The sequence below is a fragment of the Pseudopipra pipra genome, chromosome 15 (genome assembly GCF_036250125.1).
Source record: "Pseudopipra pipra isolate bDixPip1 chromosome 15, bDixPip1.hap1, whole genome shotgun sequence".
In the NCBI taxonomy this organism is placed as follows: domain Eukaryota; kingdom Metazoa; phylum Chordata; class Aves; order Passeriformes; family Pipridae; genus Pseudopipra; species Pseudopipra pipra.
In genome coordinates, this window is record NC_087563.1 from 2,393,906 (window position 1) to 2,406,211 (window position 12,306).

At 63.4% G+C, this 12,306-nt stretch overlaps 1 protein-coding gene across 3 annotated transcripts in view; it reads right to left on the reverse strand.

Annotated features, from left to right (window-relative positions):
- PCDH1 (protocadherin 1) overlaps window positions 1-11,956 on the reverse strand; it is a 151,329-nt gene extending 139,373 nt beyond the window's left edge. For 2 of the 3 annotated variants that reach the window (XM_064671445.1, XM_064671444.1), the window contains exons 1-3: window positions 11,614-11,956; window positions 4,707-5,521; window positions 989-3,181 (exon numbers count right to left, since the gene is read on the reverse strand). In XM_064671445.1, the coding sequence (XP_064527515.1) occupies window positions 989-3,181; window positions 4,707-5,521; window positions 11,614-11,677 (3,072 nt within the window). In that variant the 5' untranslated portion in view covers window positions 11,678-11,956. The remainder of the gene's footprint in view (window positions 1-988; window positions 3,182-4,706; window positions 5,522-11,613) is intronic. The other variant, XM_064671443.1, reaches the window with a different exon arrangement.
- Window positions 11,957-12,306: the final 350 nt, after the last annotated feature.

The window sequence follows — 12,306 nt, forward strand, 5'->3', positions numbered from 1 at the left end:
GCACACCAGCGAGCAGCCCTTCCCCGCCCGCAGCCAAGACCTGCCTCCGCCCCGCCCCGCACGCAGCACGACCCCCGGCTACACCACGAGCAGTGACCCCGCAGAGACCCCAGTGCCCCGCTCGCCCAGCCAAGAGCACAAGACCCAGCCCTGGCACACGGACGGCCCTGTGCCCACGCCACCAGGACCCGCTCTCCCTCCCGGCAGCCGCTGCCACGCGGCTCTGGTGGAGCCGCAGCTCCGGGCTCGGTGCTCCCGCTCAGGAAGCCCGGCTTTCACCGCGCCGGCTATGGCAGGGGGCCCAAGCCTGGGGGAAGCCAGAGCCTGAGCCTGGGAAAAAGGCAGAGCTTTGCTCCTCCACCCATCCCCACCTGCCCGGGCAGCCGCAGCGGGCGCTGAACTCCCTTTGAGGTGCCTTGGCGCAGGGATGGTGGAAGGTTCAGCCTCACCAGCAGAGCCGGGCTGGCAACAGCGAGGCCAGTGCCTTCCTCACTGCTCCCTGAACCAGGGCAGGGCTGGAAACCGGCTGCCCAGAGCTGTGGCAAGAGCAAGACCAGTCCCTCCTCCCCATGAGCCAGCCCAAGCAGAGAGATGGATGGGAGGGTGGGCATCGCCCTCCCCAGTGCTCTAAAAGCCAGTCCCCAAAGGGGACACGGGTGGGTGGGATTCCATCCCCAGAGCCCCACATGCAGAGGAACACACATGCAGCGCCCTTCACATCACCATCACCCAGGCAGCGCCACCAGGACCCAGCCCCGGGCGCTCTGACAAGGGCTCCGACAGTTTTTGACCTCCCCCTCACCATCCCCGTCCCCTCCCTGCCCCACGACCAGGCTCCGTGGCTCGGCTCCAGGGTAGTCCTCCGCCAGACCCCCGGGCCACGCATGCAGGGCTGGAGGCCAGTCCACGCTCACTCCCACACCTCTGTCCAGATGGCTCCCCGGTGCAGCGGGGGGGCCGCTGCCGGCCTCAGGATGAGCTCTCCTACCTGCTTGTTGGTGTATTTCTGGGGATTGGTGCGGTAGCTGTAGTCCGAGTACTGCTCGGAGCCCGTCGAGTTGTTGTCCCCGGTGCCAACAAAGGTGTTGGTGGCCGGCAGGTCCTGCACCACTTGGTGCTTCTTGGAGGCAGAGGGTGACTGAGGCTGCAGTTGGATGGAGGGCAGTGGTGAGTTGGAGCGGTAGTGGCGACCCAGGTCTGGGCTGCCCGGCGGGTAGTTGAGGGGCAGGTGGATTCGGGGGCTGTCGCTGACAGAGTCATTCATGAGGTTGAACTTGAGTGACTTCTGCAACCCCGTCTCCTCCTCGTCCTCCGTGGGCTTGGGCGGCTTCGGAGACTTGCTCTTCTTCACCTTGCTCTTACTCTTCCCGCTCTTGCTGGCCTGCTTGGGTGCATACAGGTCTTTGGTCTCCTTCTTGCCCGCCTGGTAGCCGCTCTTGGCCTCCCGCTGCCGGCAGTAGCGCACCAGGACGACCAGCACGATGACCAGCGTGACGGCCACGATGCCGGCGATGACTCCGAACAGGATGTTGCTCCGCTGCTTGCTGCGCTCGTACTCGGGGTCCCCGGCGATGTCGATGTCGAGCGGGGTGTCCAGGCTGTGCCCCACCAGCGTGTCCAGCAGCGTGCGGTTGGCCAGCGTCTCGTTGACGTAGAAGTGCACCAGCGCCGTGCCGTGCCGCGAGGGCTTGCCCTTGTCGTTGACGCGCACGACCAAGCGGTGCAGGCCGTGGTGCTTGCGCAGGATCTCCTTCTCCAGGGTGATGTCTCCGCTCTGCGGGGAGATCTGGAAGAGTTCAAAGGGGTTCCCTCCTGTGATGCTGTAGATCAGCTCCGCGTTGACACCAGAGTCAATGTCCTCCGCCTTCACCTTGCTCACCTGCTGGCCGGGGCTGGTGTGGGGCAGGATGTGTTTGTAGGTGGCATTGGAGGGTGAAGTGATGAAGGGGGCATTATCATTCTCATCCAAGACGTTGATGGTCACCCCCACGTAGGCAGACCTGGGAGGATCCCCACCGTCCACCGCCTTGAGTCGGAATGTATAAGTGCTCTGCTGCTCCCGGTCAAAGGAGATGCTGGAGAGGATGGTGCCAGTGCCATTTTGGATGACAAAATCCCCATTGTCTTGCTCCACCGACAACTGGATACGGGCATTTTCTCCTTTGTCAGCATCGATCACTGTCACCATGCCCACAGGGCTGAGGGGCGGCATGTTCTCCATCACCGAGAAGTTGTAGCCGCTCAGCATGAACTTGGGGTCGTTGTCATTCCTGTCCATGACGTTGATGGCCACAGTCGCTGTGCCCGTCTTGCTGGGGCTGCCCTTATCTGTCGCCACCACCGCGAACTCGTAGCGTTCCCGCTGCTCTCGGTCCAGCACTGCCTTCACCCGGATCTCCCCAGAGTCGGGGTCAATGGTGAAGGAGCCCTTGGAGGCAGGGTCTGTCACCAGGGAATAAACCAGCTTGGCGTTGGAGCCACTGTCAGCATCGGTGGCACTGACCTCCATCACCAGGTCATCGGGCTCGTTGTTTTCAGGGAAGGCCACCTCAGTGAAGCTCTGGCTGAAGACGGGAGCGTTGTCATTCACGTCCACCACCTGCACCTTCAAGGAGTTAGTGCTGGAGAGGGGTGGGTTCCCCGAGTCCACCGCCACAATCTCAATAGTGTACTCCTTCACTGACTCGTAGTCCAGCGGCGTGGTGGTCTGTAGGAAGTACTTCTTCTTGCTGTCACTCCCCGTCTCACTGGCCTGCCGCAGCTGGAATGGGACATCACCAGCCACCACGCAGGTCACCACAGCGTTTTCACCCTCATCTCGGTCGGACACCTGCACCAGAGCCACCGCTGTCTCTACTGGTACGTCCTCCGAGATGTTGGCCATGCCATCCTGGTGGGTGACCAGCCCTATGCCTCGGATCTCTATGGAGGGCGCGTTGTCGTTCATGTCCTTGATGGTGACCACCACCTGGGTGCGGGCACTCGTGGGGTTGGCGCCCTTGTCCTTGGCCATGACGGAGAACCTGAGGGTGCCGATGTCCTCGCGGTCGATGGGCCCCTGCACGGTGATGAGCCCCGTGGCGCGGTCCAGGCGCAGCAGCCGCCGCACCACGTCCGAGGCCTGGTGGAAGGAGTAGTCGATTTCGGCGTTGGCGCCCTGGTCCGAGTCGTTGGCTTTCACCTGTGGGACAGAGGGATAAGCGGTGAGCAGGAGGGCCTGGTGGAGTGAGCCCCTCCACAAACCACCACAGCCTTCCCTGGGGACAGCCGGAGGGGAAAAACCAGGATTTCCTCTTCTGGGGCCAAGGACTATGGGGCAAAGAGCCTGGGACCGGCAGAGCAGCTGGGAGCCGCCCTCCGGCACGGAGGCTTTGCCTTGCTCTTCCGGAGAAACCGGCTGGGCCGGTTGGCTGGGCTCCCCTCCCGCCGGCTCCGGCACGCAGGGAATCCTCAGGAACCGTGCCACTGAGACCCAGCCAGCAGCGGGGAGGAACCTTTCCAGCTGTGCCCCCAAGGAGGGGCTCGAGCAGCTGCCTGGCTGAGGTGAGGATGAGGAGGGAGGCAACAGTGTGTGGAGCTGCAGCAGATCCATCCCGGCATCCAGGGATGCAGCCGACGGGAACTGGGGCTGTTTAAGCTCTGCACAGCACCGTCCATCCCTGCCTGCCCGTCAGGGGCTCTGCATTCCCATAAACCTGCCTCTACGCCTATTATTTGCTTTCTAAAGAAGATGAGGTTTGTCTAACATTTGCCTCCCTAATCGGCTCTCTGAGCAGCCTCTTCTCTGCACCATTTGCTGCTCCACCGTTATCTTGCTCAGCAGATTTGGATGGAGAACGAAAGTTGTTAAATGTAAATTCCACCTTTTACCTCCACTCACAAAACAGGCGGAAGTCATTTTCCCCCTGAAAGATAAAAGCTGAGCAATGGCAGCAGCGGCGTCTCAGCCCATTCTCCTCCCGGCCATGCAGCTCCCTTATCTGCTTCCAACTTCCATTCTCTTAACAGTGAAAAATGAATTCTTAAAAAATTCACATCAGAATTAGCAGGCAGATGAGAGCTGGCCGCGCTCCGCTTATTAAGATGGCAGCTGCAGATAAACAGATGTCGACTACTATCATCTCAATGCCCCCTCCAAGCCAAATCCACCAAGATCCACCCCCTGGGCTCCCTGGGACAGTTTGCACCACTGTCTGAGGCAGGGCAGAGCCCCTGCTCCCTGCAGACAGTAAGGCACCTGCAGAGCCATGGGCAGCTCCCCCAGGATGGACAGCAGGGATGCTGCCTGCCCCCCACCTCCTGTGCGAGCCTGAGTTTCCACGGAGCAGCCAAGGGAATGCAACTTATGAAAGGGTCTATGTCTTGTCTGCAGGCACCATTGAGACTGGTCTGGCCTGAAGCCAGACTCCTTGTGGACCTCGGGTCCCAGCCCTCCCAGTAACCCAGCTCCCTGCTCCCACACACCCACCAGCCCTGCTGCTGCCCCTCAGCCACGTCCTGCAGCCCCCGCTCCGGCTGTGCCCTCCTGCACATCCTCTCCAACCTCTTTTGAGCAGATGTGACATCCCAGGGACCAGCCTGTGGGCTCCTCCATCCATCCCTTCCTCCTCCTCATGGCAAGGAGCAGCCATGATGCTCCCTGCGTTGTCCCTGCTGCAGGCAGGTAGGAGGGGAGCTGGGGAGGAGAAGAAAGCCCCCCCACTCACCTGGAGGACAGAGTGCCCCACAGGGCTGTTTTCGGAGAGCTCCGCCTCGTACAGGGCCTTCTCGAACTTGGGCGCGTTGTCGTTCATGTCCAGGATGGTGATGCGGAGCAGGGCACTGCTGGCCCGCGGGGGGTTGCCCCCATCCTGCACCTTGATGGTCAGGTCGTAGGAGTCCCACTGCTCCCGGTCCAGGTTCCCCATGACAATCAGCTGCGGCTGCTTCTCGTCCTGATCCTCGGCCACCTGCAGCCCAAAGAGCTCCTGCGCCTCCGGACCAGCCGTCAGCTCGTAGGAGGCAACGCCGTTGGGGCCCGAGTCCCGGTCCATGGCCAGGGGGATGGGGAAGAGCGCCCCAATGTTGGTGTTTTCGGGGATGGAGAGGGTGAGGACGGGCGAGGCGAAGTTGGGGGTGTTGTCATTGATATCGAGCACCTCTATCTGCCCCTCGAGCAGGCGGGGGCCGCTGGTCTGCACCAGGTCGGTGATGGACACTTCGAACTCCAGGAAGCAGGGCTCTCCGGGCAGGAGGTGCTGGCACTCACGCAAGCTCTCCCGGTCGATGGAGGTCTCGGTGGTGTAGATGTCCCCAGTCTTGCCATCCACACGCAGGTATGGGGCCCCCACTTCCAGCTTGTAGAGGTGCCCCACATCCGGCAAGCCATAGTCGGAGGCCAGGCTCCCTATGAGGGTGTTGGGGGGTTGTTCCTCTTGCACTTTGTAGAGCACACGTGTCCCAGAGACCAGGGCAGGGAGCTGGAAGAGGAGCCACAGGCCCAGGCAGGATGCCAGTGGGTTCATGCTGCGCTGCAGGGGAGCTGGAGGAGACACAGATAACCGGAGGTTAGGGATCACTCCACCCCAGCCCACTTCCCTGGCACATCCTTCTGGGTGCACCCGCTGTGCCATGTGGGACTGCACATGGTCCTGACACAGCCCCCCGAGGGAAGGGGCTGCAGGGGCTGGCCCAGCCGTGGGCTCCTGGCAGCCTCCACCATCCAGTGCCCTGAAGGACCAATCCCACCTTGCAAAGTTCCTGCACCGCCCGGCTGGGGTGAGCAACCCAGTCACTGAAACCTCAGCCCTGGCTTCCTGCAAGGGACAGGAAGCCACTCCTGCCACTGTCCACCCTCCTCGTCACCACACAAACTGTAATTAGACCCAACGAGGCACACTAACAGGGTGGACTGCAGGCAGCCTGCTGCCAGCAACCCGATGGGAGCCGGCCAGGCTCAGAGACAGCTTCTCACCACCCAAACACAGGAGCATTGTGTGCCACCAGCACAGGGGCACTGCCTGCCATGCACGGCAGGGACACACAGGCACTGAACGCAGCTGCCAGCCCCGCAGAAACGGGAGCACCGAACGAGGAGCTCTGCCTGCTCTGCAGGGATGCAGGGCTGACACCCACCCAGCACTGCAGGGACACGGGGCACTGCTGGGGGGCAGAACTGCCACTCCTCCATCACTGCAGGGACATGGGACACTGAAGGGATGCAGGGCTGCCACCCATCCAGGGATGCAGGGACAGGGGACACTGTTGGGATGCAGGGCTGCCACACATTTGGCACTGCAGGGACATGGGGCACTACCAGGATACAGTTACCTCCCAGCCATCACTGAAGGTATTCAGGGCACTGCCTGCACTGCAGGAACAGCACCCATCCATCACTGCAGGGACACAGGACACGGCAGGAATGGAGGGCTGCCACCCACCCGGCACTGCAGGGACATGGGGCACTGCAGGGCTGCCACCCCTCCAGCACTGCAGGGATGCAGGGCACTGCCTGCACTGCAGGAACAGCACCCCTCCATCACTGCAGGGACATGGGGCACTGCAGGACTGCCACCCATGCCTCACTGCAGGGACACTGGGCACTGCCATGGCAGGGACAGAGCAGCACTGCCCTCGCTGCACTGCCGGCACTGCCAGCCTCGCACTGCGAGGTACGGAGGCACCACCCACTCAGCACTGCAGGGATGCAGGAGCCCCTCAGATCATCCATCCTGCACTGCACACAGGGCACTGCCACCCCTCTGTGCCCCTGGCAGTCAGAGGGACACAGACCCCCTGCCCACTGTGTGCTGCAGTGCAGGCAGCACCCAGGGACAGCCCCCGGAGCAGCGGCACTGCACAGCCCCGGCACACTGCAACGGCAGGCACAGCATCTCCCCTCGCTGCACAGTCACTAGGCAACCCCACACCCTGCGCCAGCAGATCCTGTTCCCTTCGCTCACTGCAGACACACTGTTCCTTCCCATTCCCTCCCACTCCAGTCTGGGACACTGCATGCAGGCACTGGGTGCCCACCCCGTGCCGGTGCCCACCCCGTGCTGCCCCCCTGCATTGCAGAGACACCGGCTGCACCGCAGGCACCCCAACACTGCAACCTCCTCCCGTACCCACACACTGCCCAGGCAATGCCAGGCACCACCAGCCCCACAGACCTGTGCCAAACCACATGCCCTGTCACCAAGCCCCTGCCTGGTGCTGTGCTTGGCCACCAGCTTTCCCGTCCCCTGCTTTCCATTCTGGGAGCACATCTTACTACTCCAGGGTCCAGGTGCACCCACACAGCTTTGGCTGAGCTGTGAGCATGAAGCGATGCAGCTCAGCTCACCAGCACCCGAAAACACAGTGGTTGGGTGTCCTAAAATCAACAGCCACAAACATCTGCCAAGGCCCCGCAGCATCAACTCTCTCTCCCTGCTCCCATCGCTCCCCCTCTCCACACTCTGCACTTAGTCTGTGGGGTGGGTGAGTGCTCCATCACCATGTCCCCTCCATGGTGCCACACAGAAAATGCCCACTTGCTGGTTACCTGGCATTGTACAGATCACCAACAAGTGGAGCATCCTGCACTGTCCACGTTGGTGCTTCCCACAAGCCAGCAGCTCCTGGTCCCTCCACCCCTCGGCTTCCCCATGGACGAGTGACATGGAAGAGAGGAGCTCTCCCTCCTCAGGTGAAAATACATCTATGCCTGGAGATGAAACGATGTCCCTGCAGCTGAGCTTGACTCTGCTCCCTTGTCCTGCCACAGGAGCAGAGAAGAGCCATTCCCGCCTGGCTGAGGCCGTGCAGAACTCTCCACACCAGCACTGCTGTGGTTCCTGGGATTTATGTCTCCAGGGGGAAAGGAAGAGGAGAGCAAGAGCTCTTCCTTGCCTGGACCTGGCTGAGGATGAAGGAGGCAAGAAGCAGAAACACAACAGATCTCCGCACCACCACAGGCAATGTGTGTTATGTGCACACACGTGTGTACACGTGTGTGTGTGCGTACTGGGAGGATTTGGGGGCTGTGCACCCGCCCAGAGCACGGTTGTGCCTGTAGGGAAAACCAAGCATGTCACACGTGTGCACTGGCAGGGTGTGCACACCCATGGCGAGGAGCACATCTGTGCCTGCGCCGGGGCTGTGCACCAGCCGTGGGTCCGTGTCCCCGCACCCAGCGCACGTGTGTGCGCGCCGTGCCACGCGTGTGCCAGCGCGGGGGCCGCGTGTGCACATGTCCCCGTCCCCCCGGGTGTGTGTCTGTGTGATGTCACCCCGTGTGGGAGCACTTGTGTGTGCGTGCACACCCCGGCTGGGTGACACTTGTGTCTGCCCACACCCGAGGAGGGCACTCACCCCAGACCCCGCCGTGTCCACCTGCCTCCGTGGGGTGAGCCCTCGTCCCCCCTGCGCCCTTTGGAGGTGGCTGTGCAGTGAGGACAGGGGAGATGGGCAGCTCCAGCTGTTGGGAAGGGGCTCCCAGAGGATGGCCCTGCCGGGAGAGGCACCTGCACCCACCACCAGCCTGTTTGCACAAGGCTGTTTGCCCTGGGCTGGGCCGTGGCTGCCGATGACGTAGCACCGTCCTGACTAAGCCTTGGTGTGAGGTGAAAGATCGCAGGTAAAGGGGAAAGACTCAACGCAGTGTGATGTCTCACACGGTTCTGAGTGAGCCAGGAGGGAGGGCCCAGGAGCTGGAAATGCCAGGAGCCCTGTGCCAGCCTGGAGGAGGAAGGGTGTCACCCAAAGGTGCCGAGCACCCACGCTTTCTGCTTCAAAAATGGGGCTGGAGTCTGAACCCAAGCCTCGTTCCTGCAGGTGAAGGAACCCTCCAAAGCAGGGAGGCTGGAGGAGGAGAGGGGCTGGGAACCTGAGCGGGACTGCCGGCAGGCACGAGGGGCCCGGGGCTCGGCGGGCTGAGGAATCCTGCTCAGCACCCAGGGGTGCGAATGACACAGCGCAGACGTGAGAGCCCAGAGCTGGGCGTGAGGAGGAGGAGGAGGAGGAGGAGGAGGAGGAGGAGGAAGAAGCCTCCTCCACCGGGGAAAAGCACGTCTGTGCAGGAGACAGAGGCTTCCCAGGGGCCAGTCCAAGGCATCAGGCTATTTTCCCATGGGATCTAAGGACCATCCCACACTTTCTTCTTCGGTGCCAGGCACCTTTTCACCAACCTGCTGGCAGAGCACAGAGCACTTAAAAATAAAAACCCCTCCCAAAACAACTATTCCTCCGCACACATAATTCTCCCTACGGGGAGAGTGTGAGAGAGACTGAACCACATGAGAGAGGCGTTAGTCACGCTGCTTAATGCATGACTGGGAAGCTCTCGGAGGACAGTGGCATGCAAAATCCGACAGAATTCAGCCATCCCCACCAAAAAAAACAAGCCCTAATGAGAGAGAGGTTATAAAGCACCGAGAATTTAAGCAACTGCTTGAACAAGCCTGTGCTCCCTGTGATTCCCACAGCCTCTTGGCCCCGTTCCACGGAAGGCAGCACCGCTTCGGGAATGGGCACCAAAGTCCACCCTCTCATTGCTCCCAACGGCTGATTGCGTGGCTCGGAGCCATGGCTTACAAGTCTGTCCAAACCCTGTACTGAGCACACAAGTACTAATCCCCCCCACAGCCCCCCCCTCAAAGCTCTACTCTGACACTCAGAGCTGGAGCAACATCCCAGCAAGCAGCAAAGGCTCATCAGCTCATCGCGGCTCGATCGGCTCCGCGCTGAGATCGGGGATCGTGTTGTCCGCGAAAACGGCCACTGATGGTCAGCCCTGCACCGAAGGCAAGGATGGGCTGAATCCTGGGTATTTTGTGGCACATCCCAGGATTTCCTCCAGCTCCGGCTGCCACTGCGGCTGCTCAGCGTTTCTGCAGGCTGGGCCCGAGCCGGAGCACCCCGCGAGGAACCCCACTGGCTTGTCAACAGCTTTACCCCAAAATCATCTCTAGGAGCTGTGCAGCGATGAAAAGCAGGCAAAGCACAGGGCCCTCCCTCCTCCTGCCGCCTTCTCCACATCCTTTCCAACTCTGGCAGCCAGCGAGGCAGAGACCTGTCAGAGCCTCCCTAGGGTGGCAGCCTCCATCCTCCTACCCAGGGGTCCTCCACAGCCCCTCCGGTCTCCTGTCCCTTCCTGCCACCGTCCCACCCACCACCCCGGCTGGAGGGGGGCCCTGGGGGAAGACAAAAATGTCGCGGGGCCTGAAACACCCCGGCAGGGCCGCAGGGAGCTGGGAACAGCGGGAGCGGCTCCGCTCCAGGGATGCAGCCCGGAGGGATGAAGGCGCCTAGGGGAGGGGGGAGAAGGTACCCCCGGCCTCGCAGGGCGCCAGGGGAGCCGCTGCTGCCGGTCCCGCCGGCTGGGAGGGTGGATGGAGGCCGGGCTCCGCTCCCGGCCGCCGCGGCCGAAGCTCCGGCGTCCCCGCGGAGCTGCCCGGGCTGAGGCTCCCGCAGCCGCCGGCTCCGGCTGCGGGCACGGAGCGGAGCCCCCGGGGGTGAGCGGGGGGCGCCTCCGCCAGCCCCGCTGACACGCACACACACGGACACACCGCACACGCAGGGACACACACGCACAGACACACCGCACATACGCACAGACACACCGCACATACACACACAGACACACACGCACAGACACACCGCACATACGCACAGACACACCGCACATACACACAGACACACACGCACAGACACACCGCACATACACACACAGACACACACGCACAGACACACCGCACATACACACACACAGACACACACGCACAGACACACCGCACATACACGCACATACACGCACACGCGGAAAAACCACGGGAGCCGCTCTCCCGGCACCGGCTTCGCGCTCAGCGTCGCGTACAGGGAAATAGGGATTCTCCGAGGCGCAGGCACGCACAGCCCGTGACACACTCACCGGCACGCACAGCCCGCGCAGGGCACACACACATCACCGCACGCCCCGCTCCCCGCACACACACACGCACCCCACTCCCGCACCCGCATCCCGCTGGCACACGCACACCCACGCAGACACCCCGCCACGGGCACAGGCACCCACCGGCCCCCCGCACCCCGCTCCTCTCGCACACGCACACGCACAGCCCCGCTCCCAGCCGGCTCCCAGCTCACCCGCAACTTCTCTCGCTCCCACGCACCCGCGCAGCCCGCGGGCGCACACACCCAGGGCTGGACGGGGGAAACACACCCAGGGCTGGACGGGGGACACACACCCAGGGCTGGACGGGGGACACACACCCAGGGTCGCCCCCGCGGCGAAAAATAAACACACAGAAACACGCGCGCACCTCGCAGCCGCCTTCCCGTAACCACCCCGCGCCGCCCGCCCTGCCCTGCGCGGGGCTGGCCCCGCTCCGCGCCGCACAACAAGTGGCAGCGCCGGGCGGGACCGGGGACAAGCGGGAGCCGCCGCGCTGCCCGCGGAGCCCCGCGCAGCCCGGCGCGGAGGGATGCGGGATGCTCGGGAGCGGGATGCTCGCCAGCGCCGCTCCCGCCGCCGCCCGGCCCCGCGCTCCCGCACAGCGGCGGGCTCCCGCTCGGGGCATCCCGCAACCCCCCCCCCCCCTCGCGGTCCTCCCCCGCCGCGGGCGGGGGTCCCGGCCCCGCCGCAGCTCTTACTTGGATGGTGCCGGCGCTGCGCTCCGTGCCGAGCCCCTGCGCGCTGGTCCCGCGGCGTCTCCATCGCCTCCTGCCCGCGGGGACCGGGCTCCCCCCACCCCCCCGGCTCCTCTCGAGCGTTATCCACGGATGAAAACCAAATGTAAAAAAAAATTAAAAAAAAAAAAAGGAAAAAAGAAAAAAAAAAAGGGGAGGGGGGGGCAAAAAATATATAAATGTTCCGTGGGAACCGCCCCCCTCCCCCGGCCGGGGCTGCGGCTCCTCCGGCGGAGCGGCGGCTCAGGCTGGAGGCAGCCCCGCTGGGCAGCTCGGTCCGTGCCCGCCTCCGTCCCTCGGTGTGTGTGAGGATGTGCAGGGGAAGCGCAGCGCAGGCACGGCCCCTTCCCCCCCCCGCCCGCCGATGCCTCCGCCTCTCGCCGCCACCATGGGGAGGTGGAGCTCCGGCTCCTTATCAGATCCCGAGCGCGGCCGGGCTGCCGGGACGAGCGGGCACCGGCTGCTGGGCAGAGCCGCCTGTCTCCGGGCTGCCGGCACCGCGCCCAGCCCCGTGGCCGTGGAGAGGGGGAGTCCTCGCAGCCCCCAAACGCCTTCACCCCGGCGACCCCTCCGCTCCTTGCCCGCACGCGTGTGGCTCGGGTCTCCCTTTTCACTCCGCTCTCGGTGCTCTTAATAATTAATTCACTCGTTTATTCT